A 21,379-nucleotide genomic window follows, 5' to 3' on the forward strand; every position below is an offset into this window, starting at 1 on the left:
ACCGATTGAGAGAATAGAAGAATAAAATGAGCTGGAACGGATTGAGAGGATAGAAGCATAAATTGAGCTAGGACGGATTGAGAGGATAGAAGAATAAACTGAGCTGGGACGGATTAAGAGGATAGAAGTATAAGCTGGGCTGGGACGGATTGAGAGGATAGAAGAATAAACTGAGCCAGGGCGGATTGAGAGGATAGAAGAATAAACTAAGCTAGGACGGATTGAGAGGACATATACTGAGCTAGGACGGATTGAGAGGATAGAAGAATAAACTGAGCTGGGAAGGATTGAGAGGATAGATGATCAAACTAAGCTAGGACGGATTGAGAGGATTGAAGAATAAACTGAGCTAGGACGGGCTGTGAGGATAGAAGAATAAACTGAGCTGGGAAGGATTGCGAGGATATCGAAGAATAAACTGAGCTAGGACGGATTGAGAGGATAGAAGAAGAAACTGAGCTATGACGGCATGAAAGGATAGAATATTAAACAGAGCTGGGACGGATCAAGAGGATAGAACAATAAATTGAGCTAGAAAGGATTGAGAAGATAATACAATAAACAGCCATGATGAGCCAGGAGCTGCCGACCACAGCAGTGTGGATTGGGATGTTCTGTTTGATCCAACCCAGTCCATTTAGGACTTAGTCCTGGATACTATAAACTTTTAGTATTAGTTTTTAATTTTCAAACTTAGTCATTCCATAATTGATTTTAAATTAGATTGAAGACGATCTGTAAGGATGAATTTAATAATTGCGGTATATGCGCTTGTCTTCCATTGCTCGCATGCTTTCTCAAATAGAACACCGTAAGATCCTTATTCCTTTTATTAAATAATGCAAACAAGAAGTACTGATGTGCATGTTGCGGACATTTTTTATTATTAATTTTATTTTATTTTCAGATAATGCAGTGAAAAGTGATTATTTCGAGCTTAAGTCGGGTAAAAGGCAAACTGAACATGTGATAGTATTAATTGTTTTCAGTGAATTGCGAATAGTGACTCAGTGTGAATTGTGAGTGAGATTATTCTTCAAAATGAAGTTTACGGAGCATCTTGGGGCGCACATAACCCCAGAATGGAGGAAACAGTACATACAATATGAAGAAATGAAGGTGATGAAATATTTAAGTTAATTTTGACATTTTCATCGATTTTCGGTAATTTATGTCCAGAGCCCGTTGATTTAAAAGGTTCGGCTCGAGCCGTAATTCTTTAAACCCGACCTTAAGACCCAATCTTCGACCCAACTCTGACGACAGCTTGTGTCACGTGATTGACAGCTGGAAGATCTTCGGCTCGACTTAAGGAGTTGAGCCCAATGAAAATAAAACCGACCTTGGTTGGTTTTAGTGGAGATTAAAGCTCAATGTTGAGTCTTGTTCTCATAAGAACCCGGAACTCTGTGTAAAGTATGATGCAGCTTGAATCCGAAAACTCAAGCCGTAAATAAGGCCCAACGACAGCTTAGACCCGAACCCCGCACCTCATGTCAAAACGCTTTCGGTAGTTTCCTATTGTAAAGTTATTGGACCCCCCTCCTAATATATTGAATACGGTTTTATGGGGTCCAAAAGGCGTAGAATAAGACAGACCCACACTTCTCTAGGATAGTACATTTTTCTTATTTAATAATTCTTGAAATATAATTTTATTCAGAGCTAAAAATTTTATTTTTAAAAAGACAGTTTAAAATAAAACTTTTAATCTTTGCTTGAAAAGTTTGGAATTAAAATATATTCTCTGTTTCAGGCAATGTTGTATGCTTGCGTTGAACAGGCGCCATCGGAGGAGGTCGTAGAGGAGGAGGTTTCTCAAAGATACTTTGCCAGGTAGGTTAATTAGTATACAGCGATACAGTATCAGTCACTGATACTCCCTTAGGTTACAGTGATAATACTATTTAATAAATTCTTCACAAACAGTATTAAAGAAGAAAAGGCTTTAGATTGAAAGAAACTAAAAGACGAGGAGTATTATGTGGCGGGATGTGTCGCAATAAAAAAAATTCTTATTGTTGAAATTTTAATTTTTTTCCAGGTTTGATGAGAAGTTCTTCACGTACTGCACAAAGGAGTTGACGAAGATCAACACCTTCTACGCTGAGAAGTTGGCGGAGGCCACTAGGAAGTTTGCCACCTTGAAGACGGAGATGGATGGTCCTGACCATGATGATCTCACCCAGAAGGGGCACAAGAAGATCCAGCGGAGGAAGGTGATGGATCTCAAGCTTGCCTTCTCTGAGTTCTACCTGAGCTTGATCCTGCTGCAAAACTATCAGAATCTGAACTTCACTGGGTTTAGAAAAATATTAAAGAAACACGACAAACTGTTGAGAAATGATGCCGGGGCCAGGTTTTTAGCTTTTATTGCTTTGGTTGCATGTATAAAGAGAGCAGATTAAATTTTTTTCTTAACAACCAGTAAATTGCAAAACAACCTTCAACATTTTTCGATACAACCCTAAACTTTGAAACACAATTTTAAAAATTGTAGAAATAAAATTATAGTTTGCGCTCAACAAAGCCCGTTTTACAACGTAACTCTAAAAATTTGCATTACAAATTCAAAATTACATTTCTTGAATTTGCAAATTTATCCAATAATTTAACACAGTCCCATTTTTAGAACATAATTCTATTTAATCTATATTTGTAGATGGCGTGAGGAGAATGTGGAATCCTCTCACTTCCACACTAACAAGGACATTGATAAACTTATTGCAGACACAGAGTCTACAGTCACCTCAGACCTAGAGGGGGGAGACAGGTATTCAAAACTTGTATTTAAATTATAGATATTAGATTAAAAAATGATTTTTGAAGATTAAAATATTTTTTTTAATTGAAGAGGAGAATAAAGTGGAATAAAAATGATTTCTGAACTGTTTGGAATCAATGAACAGCTATTCTAGTTCAACCTTTAAACAAGAAAGTAAAAAAGGAGTTAAAATAAACATTGTTAACTACCTCTGGTTGTTTGTTTTGTAGATTTGTAAATTATTTTAGGCAGAAAGCAATGAAAAGGCTTCGTGTTCCTCCTTTAGGGGATAAACAGTCCCCTTGGACAACATTTAAGGTAAATCTTTAAAAAAAAATATTTTTAACAATTTTTGAAAAATAATAATTTTCAATAAACATCCCAAGTCCCAAGCTTGGACAAGAGAAATAAAAAGAATTCGACTTCGAAGTAGATTAAATTTTTTTACATTTTCCCCTAAATTCATGACAACGAATATTATGTAAGAATGTTAGAAACGTTAGAATTCAGGGCATTTTGGGGGTAAAAAAGTTTATTCGTAAGGGATGAGGGAACTAATTCCCTCAACCCTCTTTTCAAAACTGTATTATGTTTAAGTTTGCTTTTGTTAAACTTTGCAATATCCTTCCTTATCCTAAAAAAATAGAAAATGATCTGAATCCGAAAAAGATGAAGCATCGTTTGGGATCGTTTTGGGGTCTTTTTTAGCATATATCTTCTGTTAGGGTCAAAATTTGATATAGTTTAAGAGCAGAAAATTTTAGGATTAAAAATATTTGCTTTTCCTAAGTAATGCCAAATGTTGACTCTAAAAGAATATGTAGGCAAAAAACTACCCCAAAACGAACCAACTGAAGGCACTAGAGGAACCTGATTTTTAAGAAAAAAAAAACTATTTACAATTCTTTTTCCAGGTTGGACTGTTCGCTGGTGCATTTGTTGTTCTGCTAATTGCAGTAATTCTTTCAGCTGTCTTTCACGGGGCAAAGGATTCAAAATTTTCAGCGTAAGTATTTAACAAAAAATTGTGGTGATTAATTCTTTTTCAGAATAGTTTTTTTTAACAGGTTTTACTTTCTTCTGCCAAATTACCAAAAACTACATAAAGCCAAGAAAACTATTTGTTTTTAAATCTTTAAATCTAAATTTAGTAGAAAGAAATGATTTTACGTTTTATATAAAGAAGGTTTTAAAAATTACAACCAAGGCTTTTTAAGCAAATTAAGCAAGAAAATGGCCGTATAATCTCCTAATGGCCGAAAAGAAAATTACGAAAGTTCTTCAATCATAGAATTTAAATTGGCCATATTGTTGACAACACTTAATGTCATGAAGACTTAAAAAATAATTTTGACAAATTTTTGTTTGTTTAGAACTGAGTTTGATGTTGCTCTACGATTGTACCGAGGCCCTCTTCTCTACATAATCTTTGTATTTCTGATGGGGATTAATGTTTACGGCTGGAGGTCATCCGGGGTCAATCATGTTCTCATTTTCGAACTAGATCCTAGGTATGTAAATATACCCGCTCATGGAAAGGAGGAGGGGGGGGGGGGAGAGAAAAATTGGACTAGCAATCCCCCCCCCTCCCCCTTTGCCTAAACAATAACCACAAATATCATAATATGTTGGGGAAAATAATTTTTAAAAAGGGTTTTTTTTTGGTGGGGGGGGGGGGGAGTGATATTTTCATCAAAATAGGGAATTTAAAGGCTTATTTTGCGATTAGGAATCATTTATCGGAACAGCATCTGTTTGAGCTGGCGACAATATTTGGTGTAGTGTGGACGGTTTCCATTCTCTCCTTCCTGTACGCAGAGCACCTGGATATCCAACCCTTTATTATGCCGGGCTTCCTCGTTCTCATCATGCTCATATTCCTTCTCAATCCAACCAGGACCTTCCAGCACGATGCCAGGTTCTGGAGTCTTAAGGTCATCTTTAGAATCATCATGGCGCCATTTTTCTATGTCGGATTCGCGGATTTCTGGCTGGCGGATCAAGCAAATTCTCTCGGGCAAGCGCTCAAGGATTTTCAGTTTCTCGTCTGCTTCTATGTTCGCAGATTTTCGTAAGTTATTTTTTATTTTGACTAAAGGGTTAATCTTTTTACCCAATCTCACTTCAGTTTTTGGGAGGGACATAATTTGCAATTTTTTTGCATGTTATTTTATTTCACCCAAATTTGCAGTTACTTAAGAAAAGCTTCCGACAAATCCTAATCTTAATTCGAACTAGCTTTGATATGTATTAATAAACCATTTTTAATGTTTTCCTGTTAGTGAATGGGACTGGGAGAAGATAGAGTTAGATGAATGTGGATCTAGTGGTTGGTGGTTGGTTGGGGTGGTTGGTGCTCTCCCGGCCTGGTTCAGGTTCGCACAGTGTCTCAGGCGTTACAGGTTAGACTGACAAAAAAATTGAAATATAGAGAAATAAAGAGTTAGAATAAAAAGTGCTATTGAACCAATTATTTATTTCAACCTAAAGTGACGTATAAGAATAGATTGTAAACAAGGTTTTGAATTCCTACTCAATCAAGCACTATGTCACGTCATTATATCTCCTTTCAAAAATCCTTATCCTTTCAAAACTTCCTGTACCCTTCCTTATATCCCTTTTCAAAACTCCCTATCAATTATGAGATACCCTTTCAAAACTCCTTAATCCTTATCTTTTCTTATATTCCTTTGCAAAACTTCCTTAAATTATGAGATACCCTTTCAAAACTCCTTAATCCTTATCTTTTCTAATTCCTTTTAGAACTTCCTACCCTCTTATATTCCTTTGCAAAACTCCCTATCTATTCCGATATACCCTTTCAAAACTCCTTAATCCTGATCTTTTCTTATATTCCTTTGCAAAACTTCCTACCTTTCCTTATATCTCTTTTCAAAACTCCCTATCAATTCCAATTTACCCTTTCAAACCCCCAGATCCTTAACTATATCCCTTTTATAACGTCATTTCCCTTCATATATTTATATTCTTTAAATACTTGCCCTCCTTTTTATTAAAGCAGTCGTTAATTGTTTTTCAAGAAACTTATTTTAAATTATTTTAGAGATACGCGTGAAGCATTTCCTCATTTACTAAACGCCGGGAAATATACTTCAAGTCTATCAGTTGTTCTATTCACTACACTCTATGGATATTATGAGTAAGAATTTTAAGTGCTTTATAAAGGGACCATAGAGTATAGACGTAATTTCAATTGATGTTTCATTTAAAGGGGACCTTGCTCGATTCACAACCACCCGTCCTAGACATAATCTAGACAATATCAGGACATAACTAGATGGTATCTTAGAGTAATATACTGGACATGAATTGATAGAATCTCTAGGAGTTCCTCCGACATAACTAGATAGAATCTCAGAATTGTTCACCGGATATGACTAGATAGGGGGGTTCTCCAGCTTAGATAGAATCTCAGAGCTCTGTACCTAACATGACTAGATATTTCAGGATTTACCGGACATGACTAGATATTATGATATTTAGGACTGGAGAGTCTAAGGGTCCATTCTTCTACCTGATGATAATATCCTCCGTTGTATCTACAGTTTACGGATATCTCTGGGATATCAAGATGGACTGGGGGTTCTTCTCCGACAATGCCGGAGACAACAGGTTTCTACGGGAGGAGGTTGTCTACTCATCAACGTAAGAAACTTATTTTTAAATCTACGCTTTATATATTTTTGAAAGGAAGATAAAAAATAACGTCTTCAGCATTGCTACGCTTAAAGCTGCAATTGAATTGATCCCGGTTCAAATAATCCGCATTCATAAACTTCAGGCTTTGTGAAATTATTATTTATAAATTTCCAACTCTGCTCTGTTAAGGAATTATTACTATTTTGCAATCCTGGAGGATCTAGTGTTGAGGTTCTCCTGGGTTTACATCCTCCTCATCAAGGAGTCTGGCCTCAACTCAATCATATCCTCGGAGATCGTCACCACGGTGTTCGCCTGCCTCGAGGTCGTTAGGAGGTAAAACTATTAATTTTATTAACAGGGGAAATAAATCAACCTTAGGACCAGGCCGAGCGCTGAGGATAAGACAGAAGCTCGTAAATTAAAGTGTACTGCAGTTTGGGAGATATTTTAACACACGCAGTGCTACTTAGACTAAGCTTTGTTTGTATTCCTCCCAGTTCCTCTATACTCCTTGGGACAGGCTATATGTTTATCGTGTAAATATGTTTTTGTATTCTGTATTTGTAAGCTATATGAGGTTTCACTAAGTATTGTAAGCATGTCTTAAAATGATCTTGAAGAGAAACATGGTTCAATTCTCAATCTACCAACTTCCTAGGAGGTGGGGGGGGGGGGGGTACTCTCATATAGCTAGTATTGTTTAAAGGATTGAACCTAAAAAAGTTACTTATTAATTGTTATTTCAATTTCTATAAATTAGAAAACTCATTTGTTATATTTAGATTTATTTGGAACTTTTTCCGTCTGGAGAACGAACACCTGAACAATTGCGGTAAATTCCGAGCAGTTCGTGATATCTCTGTGGCCCCCCTGGACGCCTCCGACCAGCAGCAGATCATCAATATGATGGATGATCCGGACCCCAGGAATCTGTTTAGGTAGACACGGGGGGGGGGGTTTATAGAAAATCAAGGGGTGAATCGAATAAGACTTATTAAATTAGATTTATTTGGTTGAATAAATTGGATAAAAGAAATCAAGAAGTAAAGAAAAAATTTTTAAAAATCGATAAAACAATTTTGCCCCGGATCTGTAAGCAATGTGTTCTCCTACGAATAAAAAAACCGAAATAAATGAAAAAAAATCTACTTTATAGATAATTATGATTCTTTGCTAAAAAAATTATTTATTTTCCTCGATTTTGCAATAATAACCTTAATTTTTTTATTTTTACAGGAAGAAAAAGATCATCAAAATGGGAATTATGTCAACTGTTGAATCCTTGAAAGTTCCTTTGCTCAAGGTAAGACACTACTCAATAATTAAGTGAAAACTAATCGATAATTGCATAGAAACTACTCGATGATTAGTGAATCTTCTCAATTGTTAAAGAAACAAATTGAAAATTAAGTGAAATCTACTCGATAATTACACAGAAACTACTCGATCAATAAGGAAAAACGAAGAACTTGTAAATTATGTGGAAGGTAATTAAGGGAAAACTATTCTATATTTTGGCAATTTCTCGATAATTACATGAAACTTGTCGATGTTAGTTTACTCAAGAATAAGACCAGAAGAAAACTTCATGAGAACATTTTAATCATTCGGTAACATCTAAGTATAGGTTTCTTGGACCTCTCCAAATTTTGTTTAGTCAGTCTCGCGTGACGATCTACCTATCTTGGTCTATCCTAGCTTGGAAAAGCAAAACTCTAGGCCGATCAGTCTGTACATTAAATATGCAAGTTCCATCTGAAAACAAAATCTTAAAAAAAAATATACATTTAAACAATTTTCAGGACACTGATGATGAACCATTAACAATGGCGAGCAATTACAAGAATATGCATTCAGGGAATAATAAAACTAAAAATTTTCTGTTCAATGTTTTTTATTTACTAAAAGAAACCAAGAAAAACTTAATATTTTAATATTTAAAATCATAACTTGAATCCAATAGTCGTCTTCATAACTTGAATCCAATAGTCGTCTTCATAACTTGAATCCAATAGTCGTCTTCATAACTTGAATCCAATAGTCGTCTTCATATTCCACAGTAATAAAGGTTTCAATGTAAATATCCCCAAGTTTTAAGAAAAAAGCTGAATTTAAAAATCTGGTAAATAATGTTTAATTAACTATTTTATTAAAATATTTCCAATTAGAGATGTTTTCGCGAAAAATTTTGTTAAAGGTTTTTAAGGGTAGATAAATGATTTTTAGAGGGAAAGAGGGAAATTAAATTTCGAAACTTTTTCGAAATTTATTTTTTTGTTAGATCTGAAAATGATAAAATTTCCAAAATAATTTGACGTTTTATTATTAGTTGGAGCCATCTTGTAAGTGACGTCTGGCGGTATTATAATCCAGGCTTTTTTCTTTCAACACATGGTGTGCAATTTTTCTTCAAGAATCAAGAAAGTAGACAAAAGTTATCATTATAGTCAAAACTGAGTGTCCACTAAAAATTTCAGCCCAATCGGTCCAGCCGTTTGACCGGCTATACGCAAAATATATATATATACGAATGTCTTGTTTTATTTTTATTATATAGATTTACAGGGTATATTTATATTTTTTTATACTTTTTCTTCTCTCTAAATGTGTAAGAAGATATAGCTTTATATGACATAATTGATTTTTGAATTTTTGGAAATAAAAAAGGTTTACTTACAGTTTGATGTAATATTTCCATTTTTTCCAAATCTTCGAAAATCATTTCTTTAAGCCATATTTANCAACTATATTTTGGTTCAAATATAAGGGGGCTCAATTAAAAAAAATAGTTCTAAACGTGTTACAAAATTGTTTCTTTGTTCTAAAAGAAAAAATTAAAAAAATGTTATTTGTTGTAATGTAAATTATCTGACAACTGTTCCAAACATCATGAGCTTTTGTTTAATGTATAGTCTAAACTGATACAATCCCAAAGATACAAATGGTCCAAACCCCAAAACCAAATATTATGAAGAACAGATTAGTTATTTTAAATTTTGTTTTCATTTTGTATATTTTGAACTGTCTAGATCAATTAGTTAATCCTAAACTTGATATTTTTCATATATTTTAGATTTACAAACTAACCTACAATCAATACTCATTTGTGATTTAACTAAATTTGCACTATTTTCAGATTTTCATGCACTTTTTTTAAAAATAAAAGCATCGCAATAATGTCTTGGTTGTTTGGGATGAACAAAAATGCTCCGATACCTGATGCACCTCAGGTATTTCAAATATATTAAAAATACTTTTTTTATGGTTTTTGTTTATGAAAAATACGCCGATTTCGACTTTCCAGTGTTAATGTGTTGTATTCAAGGTACCTGTACTTGGGGACGGAGGAGAATCAGTAGCTCCAGGTGCCCCAGGAGCTGAGGGAGGGGGAGCAGATGGAGGATACAGGTAAACACAACGGAATATTCAAGAGAAACTAAATATGGTATAGGTGTCCCTTTATAAATGATTTCGGGAAAAACTTATTGCTATTTTTATCATAAAATATCCCCCCTCCCCCCAAAAAAATTTATTAACTGTGGCTAAGCGTGCCTAAGCTATTTCTGCAAATTAAAATTTGATAAGTTAATTTAGCCATTCCTATGTCTACTACTTTTAGCTTTTAATTTTTCTTGTTTATCTAGATCTGAAGCTTACAGTTTCGACTCTACAGCTTTAGAGAGAGCAGCAAAAGCAGCAAAGGATCTAGAATCCTCCAAGTTTGCCAAGGAAGCTCTGCAGCTCTCTCAGCAGCAGGAGATCACTAGACAGCAGGAGCAGCAGGTCAAGGTGAAGGAGTACGAGGCCACAATTGAGCAGTTAAAGATTGAGCAGAAGAGAGTTGAAGGAGAGCAACGGAGGAAATACCTGGAGGAGGAGAACAGGCAGGCCAAGCTAAAGACTGAATACCAGGACCAGCTCGCCAGGAGGAGGTATGAGGATCAGCTCGTTCAGCAACAGAAGATGCAGGTGATTAAACTCTTCAGTAACATATTATTAATATTTGTTCGGACCAGGTGTTTCAGTTGAATTAATCTATGTGAACATTGAACAAAATTCAAATTGCAATGTGCTGTGCACCCATGACAACTTATAAACGACACATTTTTGAACAACTTTAATCTGTCATTAATAGAAGATCTACTCCTGAAGGATTTTGCAAACCTCACATCTATTTTTATCTCTTCAATTGTTGTCGATCAATTTCAAACGCTTTTTTCTAAAGGAGGAGAATTTACGTAAACAGGAGGACAGCGTAGCCAAGCAAGAAGCTATGCGTCGATCTACCCTCGAACACGAGATGGAGCTAAGAGCTAAGGCAGACTCGAAACGCATTGAAGCAGAAACCATAGCTCGAGCTAAGGTATGAAATCTAAATTGTCTTTTAATTGGTATTGAAATCGTGTTTTGTTAGAGTAATGTGCGGTTACAGTCGTCCAAGTATTCTATTGTGTTGAGATTTTGTCAAAAAGTGGTTCTGTGACGTACTCGAGAAAATCTTTGAAACTGCCATCCAGTGAACTGCAATTTAGAAATTGCCATTTGGGATTCACTTAAATTGATAATTTTGAAAGTTTTTGATTTTGAAAGTATGAGATGAACTTACTTCAGATTTGATTTATTCATCTCAAGTCTGGTGTGTTTAACTTCGACCGTCCTAACAATCTGACTTTGCTTAGTGAGATTCTTTAAAACCAGCTTGGGAACCCAGCGTAGCCTGAAAATTTAACTTTCCTAACTTAGAAATTATAAACCAAACTGAGAGCATTCCTATGGTTCTACCGAGTTATCCAAACAAAATTTGAAGCAAGTCGGTCCACAGTTCATGAGTTATGATCAGACCCTCCAACAAACAAATATAGATAACTACTTGATCTAGATGCTTTGATGTTTAGGTGGAGCGAGAGAACCAGGACCTGTACTTGGAACAGATCAGATTAAAGGCCAAGGAGCACCGGAGCACTGTCATGGAGGGGATCTCCACCGCGGGGAGCGTCTTGGGAGCTGGATTCCAGGCTTTCCTGAATGACTGGGACAAGGTTGTGGTCGCCGCAGGCGGGGCCTCACTTCTCGCTCTCGGGTATTTTACCGCTAAACGAGCAACAGGTAATGTCAGAAATAGAATAATAATTTCAATTAAGCCTCTTTTTAAAGAGAAACATTTAAAATAATGATTTATTCCATTTTCCATCTTGGAAAGAGATAAATATGTCAGTTTTCTTCCTATTGTTTTATTTTATTTTGCAGGACACTTAAACAAAGAAACAGAATTTTTAAATTATCAATTTCAGAGAAAAGAACAAGAATCCTTTAGTTTACTGTTGTGAATCCTTTATAGGTTACTGTTGTGAATCCTTTAGTTTACTGTTGTGAATCCTTTATAGGTTACTGTTGTGAATCCTCTATAGTTTACTGTTGTTAATCCTTAATAGGTTACTGTTGTAAATCCTCTATAGGTTACTGTTGTGAATCCTTTATAGGTTACAGTTGTGAATCCTTTATAGGTTACTGTTGTGAATCCTCTATAGTTTACTGTTGTGAATCCTCTATAGGTTACTGTTGTGAATCCTCTATAAGTTATTGTTGTGAATCCTCTATAGGTTACTGTTGTAAATCCTTTATAGGTTACTGTTGTGAATCCTTTATAGGTTACTGTTGTGGATCCTCTATAGGTTACTGTTGTGAATCCTTTATAGGTTACTGTTGTGAATCCTTTATAGGTTACTGTTGTGAATTCTTTATAGGTTACAGTTGTGAATCCTTTATAGGTTACAGTTGTGAATCCTTTATAGGTTACTGTTGTAAATCCTTTATAGGTTACAGTTGTGAATCCTCTATAGGTTACAGTTATGAATCCTTTATAGGTTACTGTTGTGAATCCTTTATAGGTTACTGTTGTAAATCCTCTATAGGTTACTATTGTAAATCTTCTATAGGTTACTGTTGTGAATCCTCTATAGGTTACTGTTGTGAATTGGGAAAGTGACCTCATTAAATAAAGGGTCACTTCATAAAATAAGTAAACAGTTTTTATAATAAGGATTTTTAATTTATTTTACCGCCTTTCGACAAACATTACCGACCTATGATTCCCCCAACAGAGGGAGGATAAGTAACTTAACGTCCCTTGGGACAGTTACGCAAAATAACCACACGCTCTGCGAAGTTTTCGTGAAGGATTCGCGCATTTAATCTTAGATGACGATGAAATTGTGTACAACTGTTTTTTCGGGAAATTAAAAATTTTAATTAGCCCGAGTTCCCCCTTGCTGTGCTTGGGATAATTTTAGACAAAATTGGTCTTGGGAACCCTTGGTAAAGAAAAATTTCCTTAACTTCTATGTAAAGTAGTTTGAATTATATAACTTACTTGGTGTGTCTGAATTTAAATGAAAAGAAAAAAACGGTGCTGATGATTTTTAAAGTAAAATTTATAAATTATTCATATTCGAGACCATGTCGGATTCACAACGGTGCCCCGGGTAAGTTCTATTTAAATATTTTTGTTAATTTAAGGTGTTACTGCTAATTACATTCAAGCCCGGCTTGGGAAACCTTCTCTTATTAGAGACACATCAAGAACTCCTCTCTTTCAGGTTAATTCAGTTCATAATTATTTATATTATTATCAGTATCAAGCTCAATAATCATCATTGTCAATTATTTCATTGGAATTTTTTATATTGTTATAAGTAAATGTAATGAATTAGTCAGTTTAGAACCTTTGAGTTTATTATATTTCATACAAATGTTGAAATGAGACAGAATGAACGAAAAATAATCAGCCCTATGCAGTTTTTAATTTCATTAGTTTTTGTAATCTTTCTTTAAATATTAGCACGACGGTGCGGCGATCTGGGGGTTCCACAATGGGGATCTTGCATGATCATTGTTATTATTATTATAAGCATGAATAAATAATCGTCTGCTGCAAGTATTTTCTCCGGATCGCGTTGGCCATGGATAGGTTTCGACGGCTAGAAATGCCTACCCTTTTTTAAAATCAGGGTGGGCCTTTAATATTAATAATTGTTTAGGCTATTAAACATCCAGTAGACACGGTACAAAAGATAATTGCTAAACCTCAGAACGCTCTCTCCGGAATAGTTCTAGATCCAGCGCTAGAATCAAGGCTCAGAGATGTAGCTCTTGCAACAAAAAATACAAAGTAAGATAAACTTATTGGAACAAATCGACTCCGATTCAACCAATAAGATGTAGAATTAAGGAAAAGGGGAAGGGTTTGTTAAAGGGACTATAAGCGTAATTAAAGTGACCCTCCCATGAAAAGATGGCAATGCCCGATTTACAATCTTGTTTGCAATCTTTGTTATTTTTCACATCAAAACAAGTTCTGGAGCTAATACGTCACAGTAAAATGTAAATTAACCTCCCCCAGCCCTTCTTACTCTCAGTGGATCCGACCAATTTGTGAATCTTATGTTCATCTTAAGTGGAAAGTTTCAAAATTTTGAAAAAGGTTATTAGGAAGAAGGAAGTAAAATATCACTTCACCCCCCTCAAAAAGAACATTCCCCTAAACTCACTTTCACACACGAAATCTAATGTATAACTGTTCCAGATTGAATCGTGGTATGTACAGAAATCTCTTATTCTATGGCCCCCCTGGAACTGGTAAAACAATGTTTGCCAAGAAGCTTGCAATGCACAGTGATATGGACTATGCAATCTTGACGGGCGGCGACGTGGCCCCCATGGGCCGGGACGGAGTAACAGCCGTGCACAAGCTTTTCGACTGGGCAGAGACCTCTAAAAAAGGCCTCATCCTCTTTGTGGACGAGGCCGATGCATTCCTACGAAAGAGAAGTAGTGAAACGATCTCTGAGGATCTTCGTTCAACCTTAAACGCCTTTCTTTTCCGAACCGGCGAGCAAAGCGACAAGTTTATGATGGTTCTCGCCAGTAACACCCCCGAGCAGCTCGACTGGGCGATCAACGACCGATTGGACGAGGTCGTGGAGTTCGCATTACCTGGTAAAGACGAGCGAGAGCGATTAGTGAGATTATACTTTGAGAAGTACGTCCTGTTACCGGCTGTGGAGGGGAGTAAGGGACGAAGGTTGAAGATAGAAGAGATGGATTATGGATCTCTGTGTACGGAGGTAGCGGAAAAGACTGTTGGAATGTCTGGTAGAGAAATTGCTAAATTAGGAGTGGCTTGGCAGGAAAGATACTCGCACTATTAACTCTTTTTTAAGAAGTTAAAATGTTTGATTCAGCTTAAAGGGATTAAAGATGTAATTTCAAGTGACTACAATATCTGATTCACAACGGTACCTTTTCAACGGTCTAAGCATAATGTTGAAGATATATTTTTTTATCCGAAAATTGATTATTTTTAATTATTGTTTATCTTATTAAAGTGACTTGCGGATTTATGCAGCGACGACTAAGAACCATAATGTTGATTTAAATGGTTTTAAAAGCTACCGTTATTAATTGGGCATGCAACTCTTAATATTGGGATTCACTTGAAGTTAGATAGACAGTCCCTTTAATAATAACATTATTGCTAAAGAATAAAATCATTTCCGATTTGATATCCCCCCCCCCCTCTGGTCATTGAGTTAATAGTGTTTGGTTTAACTAGGCCGGAGGTTACGCTAGCGAGGACGGAATTGTGACGAGAAAAATGATTATTGAGAAGGCGGAGGACGCTGTCCTCCAGCACAACAAGAAGATGGCCTGGCTCTCAGACGAGGAGAATAGAGAGAACAGGTCCAACATTTTTAAATATCCTTTTTCGAACAAGAAAAAAAGAGGACTGAAATAATGAATAGTGAGAAGCAGATGTACTACATATGTACGAAAGTTGTACTTTTTTTAATTGAGTGTCCGAAAATGCTTAAAGAAGTAGAACAGCTTATCGCTATTTATTAAATCCGATCTCTGTTCTATAATTCCCTTTTTTAGATATAGTGTTCCGTAAATTGAAAGTATTATTAATACAGTGATAGCTGATAAGCATACAACTCTAACAACTCTAAATAAGAAGACGCCTGTAAAACTCAAGTTATGATTTGAATATTCCTATGATCATGATTTACAGAAATTGTGGAATAAAAACAGACCCATTTAACTGAATAACTGACTTGATAAGTTACTGGTAGAACTATTTTCCATTTAAAAACAAAACATCTCTGTTTTATAGTTATTTGTCCCTTAATAGTAGAAATGGGATCAATGCAGAAAAAGTAGGCCACTACTAAGGTTTTGCTGTTCAAAAAATCTATAAATATTTGATAAATTAATTTTATGATTTTTCAGACAAGTCCTTTATCACAAACCTGGATCTATCATTAAACCCAGCGACGCAGTTTCTCAGCTTGGGTTCACTGCCAGAGATTTCTCAAAGTTCTGAGAAGCTATCAACCAGAAACTGAGAGGACTCGGCTATTACACTCTTAGCGACAGCTGAAGTCATTTTAAACGACAGCAAATGTCGTGTCAAACCTCAGCTAATGTCGTCTTCCTAGTCTCCGACAAAATTCATCCAGTTATATCGTTGTTGTTGTCTCAGAGGACGGATAACCCCGGCATTTGTTAATATGTATCTAGAAACTGAAGGCTGTTATTTTTATTATCCATTACGGTTTTCTGTTGCTACTCTAGTGTTAATGAGAACTGTCCAGATTTTATTGTTTTGGATCTCATTAGTGCTTGGCTTAAAGCTAAATTTAAATAAAAGATTGAACTTATAAACAATGTAGACATATTATTTGTAGATCTGAAACGTATGTATTTAGATTTAGTACAATTTTACCGGGTTTTAAAAGAAAGCATATGTTTTCTCTGATGTTAGAATTATATTGCTTTCATTTAATCGGAGTGGACTTTGTTGTCTTGCTTATTACTGAGAAGCAAAATCCAGGTACTTATAGTTAGAATATAGGGTGATCAACAGTTATAAAACCAATTCGGAATATTCTATACGTTCTGGGTACTGTAAATTTGAATAGAAATATTAGTTAAGGTTTATATTATTCTATTGTTCTGAATAAGTGAACTAATCTTTCCAATGTTTTATTCGTGTTTTTAATATATAAAATACCAGTTAGGGTTGGGGTTAGGAGATGAAACCGTTTTTAATTTGTTTATTACATACTTGAAATTCCGGCTTGTTCAGTGGAGAAGCTTTTATAAGAGATTGAACCGGACTCATAGTTCGGACAAGGCGGGGTTTCAACGGAGAAGCATTTTGAGAGATGGAACCAGTCTTATAATTCTAGTTAAATAATTCTTTTTAAAAATATGGAACCAGTGTTATAGTCCGGGCAAGGTTGGGATTGAGCGGAGAAGCCGTTAGAAAGAGGGAACCAGATGGAATCATGTTAGATAATTCTAAGAAAAGCTGGGTTGAGGTTGAGTCAATAAGTCTTTGTAAGTCTCATAGTGTGTTATTGATAGTTACTTAAAATGCCGGTGTCACGTAAGATATGGCCCGGGCATTATATTTAGTCCTGGTGAGTCACAGATATTTTCGGTCCGCGGCAATTGCGCTATAGTCATACAAACATAAACAAACACAACTATTCAAATAAGAACGATTATGCACGGTTAATTCTCATGTTTAACAGCTATTGAATACATTATAAACATTTAATCATGGTGCTCTTAAAAAAATTATTTAAGCTTTCTATCATATCGTCCTACGAACATACGCTATACCAAACTTTTGACCTACTCGCTTATATTTTTTTTACAGCTGAGGTTGCCCACTAAGTATGAGACTGTAATGACAGACAACTTGAAACTTTTAAGATATGACGATCGCAAGGTTAAGTTAAGTCTTCTTGCTCGGATAAACTCTTGAAACACTCTTTTTTCAGTTGCTGGAATCATAATATGAAGACACAGACATTTATAATTTTTGTACGGTCTCTGCAGTCTCATATTTTGTGGGTTACCCTGTAAAAGGACATGTGGCCGCAGCGCTCGGCCCAGGAATTTTCTAACCAGCAAACCTAAACCTCAAATTATACCAAAAAAACAGCCGTCACATTTTAAACATTTTAAAAATTACATTTTCCTTCATGATCTAATGAATCTTTTTATGCCCTCTTCAATGATAGTTTTAGACTTTCAAATATTTATTAATTTTTTTTCAGATTGCGCCAGAATTAAGAAGTACATCATATGTTACCAAGATCAGTTTTTCATAGAAAAAACATTTAATCGTAATCAAGATATTTCAAGAAATCACCTTTTTTAAGCAAAAAAAGGAAAAAAACCAAAGAGCTGTTTCATGATCTGTAATGAATAGAATTAGCTATTTATTAATGCTATCTTCGAACTGCTCGATCCTACATAAAATTCCTTACAAATTGCAGTTAAATTTATGTTTGCACACTTCTTCACTGGAGTTGGTGATTTTTATTGACAATATCTACCCTTGGAAAGCTAGTCTGTAGTTATTTGTTACAGATCATCAATATTAAAGTAACTGTGAGACAGAAGGGAAATTTCAACTGTGAAATGGAAATATTGTGAATTTTTTAAATTATAATAAAAATGCTTACAATTTCTCGGAAGTGTTATAACCAAAGAATTTTGAGATTTTCAAAATTCATTTAAACTCCCAGTCTAGGCTTTAATCGATTGTTCTGTGATATGAAGATGAGACAATAAATAAATCATTAACAGCATTCACTTTTGCAAAAATGTATTTTTATAAATTGTATGTTATTTTTTTACCATAATCGTAATAAATATGTACTGGAACTAATTTTCTTACTAGTACTAAAATACTGATGATTGTTCTCCGTGATATGAAGATAAGACAATAAATAAATCATTATCAGTATTCACAAAATTTACAATTTAAATGCATTTTTATGAATTGTATGTTAATTTTTACAATAACTGTAATAAATATGAACTGAACTAAACATTAAATTAAGTATCTATTAAAATAAATCAAATGACCCTTCATCTCAATAGGCATGTCTGATTAACCACAGTAACCTCCTCTATCTGTATGAAGTAATATTTTACGCACAGTGTAAAATACTCGCAATTTTCTTCATGTCGCCCACACTAAAAAACATTGGAAACAGGATAATCAATTTAAATCCAGGAAAATCAGGGTATCATTAAACAACAGTGTTAAGGCTACCGAGGTGAATTGGGCATGACATTTTTTAAATGAAATGTTTCTTTTAAAAAAACAAAATAAATAAATAAGTTCACATTTAAAAGCAAAGAATGCAGGAATATAAACCATAGCAAGTTTTTTTATTGAATTTGGTCAATTTTTACTTGGTAATGGGAAGCACCCCACCTCCTACGGGAAATTAGTATATCGGGCAAGCTCCACTCCTTGAAACATGATTTACTTCTATAAATATACTTTGTTTGTCTGTCCGTTTGAATGGTCAGAATATCCCCCCCCCCCCCCCAACCTTTTTAGGGTTAAACAGTTTAGTGTAAAAAAAAACTTCGAAAAAATATATTCCTGCAGATTAAATTGTAAGGAGTAGCGATGGAAACTATGCAGACAGCACTACCATTAATTAATTAATTTTTTAATCTAGGTCGATAAGGCACTCAAATCTTCAGCCACTCCATCTATGTTGAGATGTGAGCTTGACACACAAAGCATGTATAACCCATCATATTCAATACTCCTTGTGAAAATGTCACACATTCTGGATGAAACTGTTTTAGACATGATTTACACCTAATCATGTTATTTTTGGCAGGCATTCGGCAAATGCAGTGTATTTCTATTGAGTATTCACTTAAATACCCATTGTGTGTTCTCTGACAACCAGTGGTCGGGAATTTTATGACAGAATTGTCACGGATACAGTTCAGAGCATGAATTCTTAAATCCTGCGTACTATAATTTTCATTCCTCGGGTCGTCATTAAAAATTAAAGATGTACAATATGCGAAGGAATAAAATCCACAGTTGTGACCATCAGGTTGTTGAGCAACATCTGCAAATCTGACTTCAATAAAATCATTTGAAGTGTGGAACAATTTAGAAATTTGAATGTTTAACGTTTCTATATGATTTTGACTGTATTCATATAGATTATAACCACTATCGTAAACAGTACAAACATCTGGTGAGGTTTGGGAATTGGATAAAGTAACCCAATGTGAGCCACCCTTGTTCACTATTTGGATGAAGGGCTCTTCACTAAAGTTTACGGTTTTTATCATGTGGTGAGCTGAAGGGTAACTGAAAATCAAAGTACTCTGTAGCCCAGCGACTTCACCAGGCTTGTGCTTTTTAAGTAAGCCCTGGAAGTCGTCGACTTCGTCACTGGTCACCCAGAGCGTTGATTCTACCAGACTCTTAAATCTGTCTACAGATGACTGAAGTTTAGTGCAACTAATATACTTTCAGATTTCGCCCCCCCCTCAGAAAAGGCCTAGTTGCGCCACTGTGTAACAACACTCTTCTTTGTCTATCGATGTCCAAAGTTCTATAGGGGCCTTGCCACTTTGGGCTAGTTCTCCCCCTTTTCTGCTCACATTGACCATATCTCTAGACTATATTGTTTTTCTTCAGAGTAAAACTCTTCACTCCTTAGTTTTTTTCTAGTGTAATATTGCTTACACTGTTTTTCATGGGCGGCATTCATATTTTCTTTCACAAGATTATAAGTTGATTGCCGCAGCTGTTCGTCATTCATGACGAACTTTTCTACATCATCCTCCGTCGGAAGTTGTGTGACTGCTGCAGCATCATCTTCTTGAAGCTGCATCTGAACAAGTATAAGTTTCTTTTAATATAATAAAAGTACATTACAATAACTCAGGGTCTTGAATTTTTTTACGTTTATATTTTTACACCAAAAAAATAATTAATTTTCCCAAATAATAAAAAACAGCCTTATTTTATGGCAGTTCCAGTTAAAATTTCTTTTTTCTCATTTGTAACTTGACCGGTAATTTTTTTTGTTTTTTTGGGGGGGGGGGTCACCTGATATCTCATCCGTTAATCATAACTTGAGATTCATGTTGTGAGAGCAAAACTTTCTTGGCGTTGGGACATTTCAAAGATATCATAGATAGGACATTTCATAGACCAAGAGATATTTCATAAAAGTTGAATTTTAAGTTCTTAAAAATTAAATAAACTACTTTTCATATGTTATGCTTTTTAAATTGTTTCTTTGTAGCAATTTATATGGGAAGCAATGTATTTACATTTTCCCTTATCTATGAAACCCTAGAAAAAAAAATTTGAAGCTAAAAAAAACTCCTCCGTCTATGAAATGTCTTTCTATAAAATGTCCTATCTATGAAATGTCCCAACGCCACTATTTTGATTATCAACTAATCTTTAAGAAGATTTACATGATCGATTCACAACAGTACCCTTGACTGTTTAGACAGGGGGGGGGGGGATTTTTTCATTTCTGTATACAGTGAGACGCATAGAACTGTTGAATAGGAAGACTACATTAAACCAATATTATGTACAATGAACAATGTACATTGTACACTGTCCTGTTGCAATGTTTTATGTGTTCATTGGAATATTTAAAATCTGAAGTCTCACAGTCGTCTTCCAATTCCACAATGTTGTGAGTATCACTGTAGAAAGTACCTCTTCACATTGATAGGGATTCCTACCGAACATCAGAAAATACGGCGAATATTTAGTTGTGGCTTGTTTCTGGGTGTTGATAGAGAACGCAATATCTCCGATGAAGAGATCCCAATCTTTATTCTTTCCAGATTCCAGATGTATAAGTTTAGCAATCCTAATCTAAATAAAAATAAATTATTTTGTAATTATTATTTATGAAAATATGTCTTAATGAATAATAATTTTAGAAATNTAAAAATAATCCTCCGGAGGTTGGGGAAAAACGATTTTTTATGGTTTTGACTAATATCAGGGAGGGGGGGAGGGATCGGATTTACGCTTAATATCAACAATATTTTATTTTATATCGTCTTTAAACCTAG

The 21,379-nt window shown here is 34.9% G+C and overlaps 2 protein-coding genes across 2 annotated transcripts; both read left to right on the top strand.

Moving 5' to 3' along the window:
- Window positions 1-760: 760 nt before the first annotated feature.
- Window positions 761-8,958, top strand: LOC111710486 (xenotropic and polytropic retrovirus receptor 1). The gene is made up of 17 exons (XM_023484592.1): window positions 761-811; window positions 908-1,119; window positions 1,757-1,836; window positions 2,045-2,359; window positions 2,663-2,773; window positions 3,013-3,082; window positions 3,679-3,770; window positions 4,138-4,275; window positions 4,494-4,835; window positions 5,047-5,166; window positions 5,829-5,924; window positions 6,269-6,430; window positions 6,614-6,760; window positions 7,210-7,365; window positions 7,664-7,730; window positions 8,230-8,284; window positions 8,757-8,958. The coding sequence occupies exons 2-17, from the start codon at window positions 1,042-1,044 to the stop codon at window positions 8,771-8,773; spliced, it is 2,046 nt and encodes a 681-aa protein (XP_023340360.1). The 5' UTR covers window positions 761-811; window positions 908-1,041; the 3' UTR covers window positions 8,774-8,958.
- A 219-nt stretch (window positions 8,959-9,177) lies between these two features.
- On the top strand, window positions 9,178-16,153 carry LOC111710495 (ATPase family AAA domain-containing protein 3-A). Its single transcript, XM_023484602.1, has 10 exons — window positions 9,178-9,657; window positions 9,753-9,835; window positions 10,072-10,396; window positions 10,653-10,790; window positions 11,323-11,533; window positions 12,944-13,023; window positions 13,465-13,595; window positions 14,010-14,613; window positions 15,039-15,166; window positions 15,716-16,153. Exons 1-10 carry the CDS (start codon window positions 9,604-9,606, stop codon window positions 15,807-15,809), a joined length of 1,848 nt encoding a protein of 615 aa, XP_023340370.1. The 5' UTR covers window positions 9,178-9,603; the 3' UTR covers window positions 15,810-16,153.
- The last annotated feature ends 5,226 nt before the right edge of the window (window positions 16,154-21,379 follow it).

The sequence above is a fragment of the Eurytemora carolleeae genome, unplaced genomic scaffold (assembly GCF_000591075.1).
Source record: "Eurytemora carolleeae unplaced genomic scaffold, Eaff_2.0 scaffold170, whole genome shotgun sequence".
Classification (NCBI taxonomy): domain Eukaryota; kingdom Metazoa; phylum Arthropoda; class Copepoda; order Calanoida; family Temoridae; genus Eurytemora; species Eurytemora carolleeae.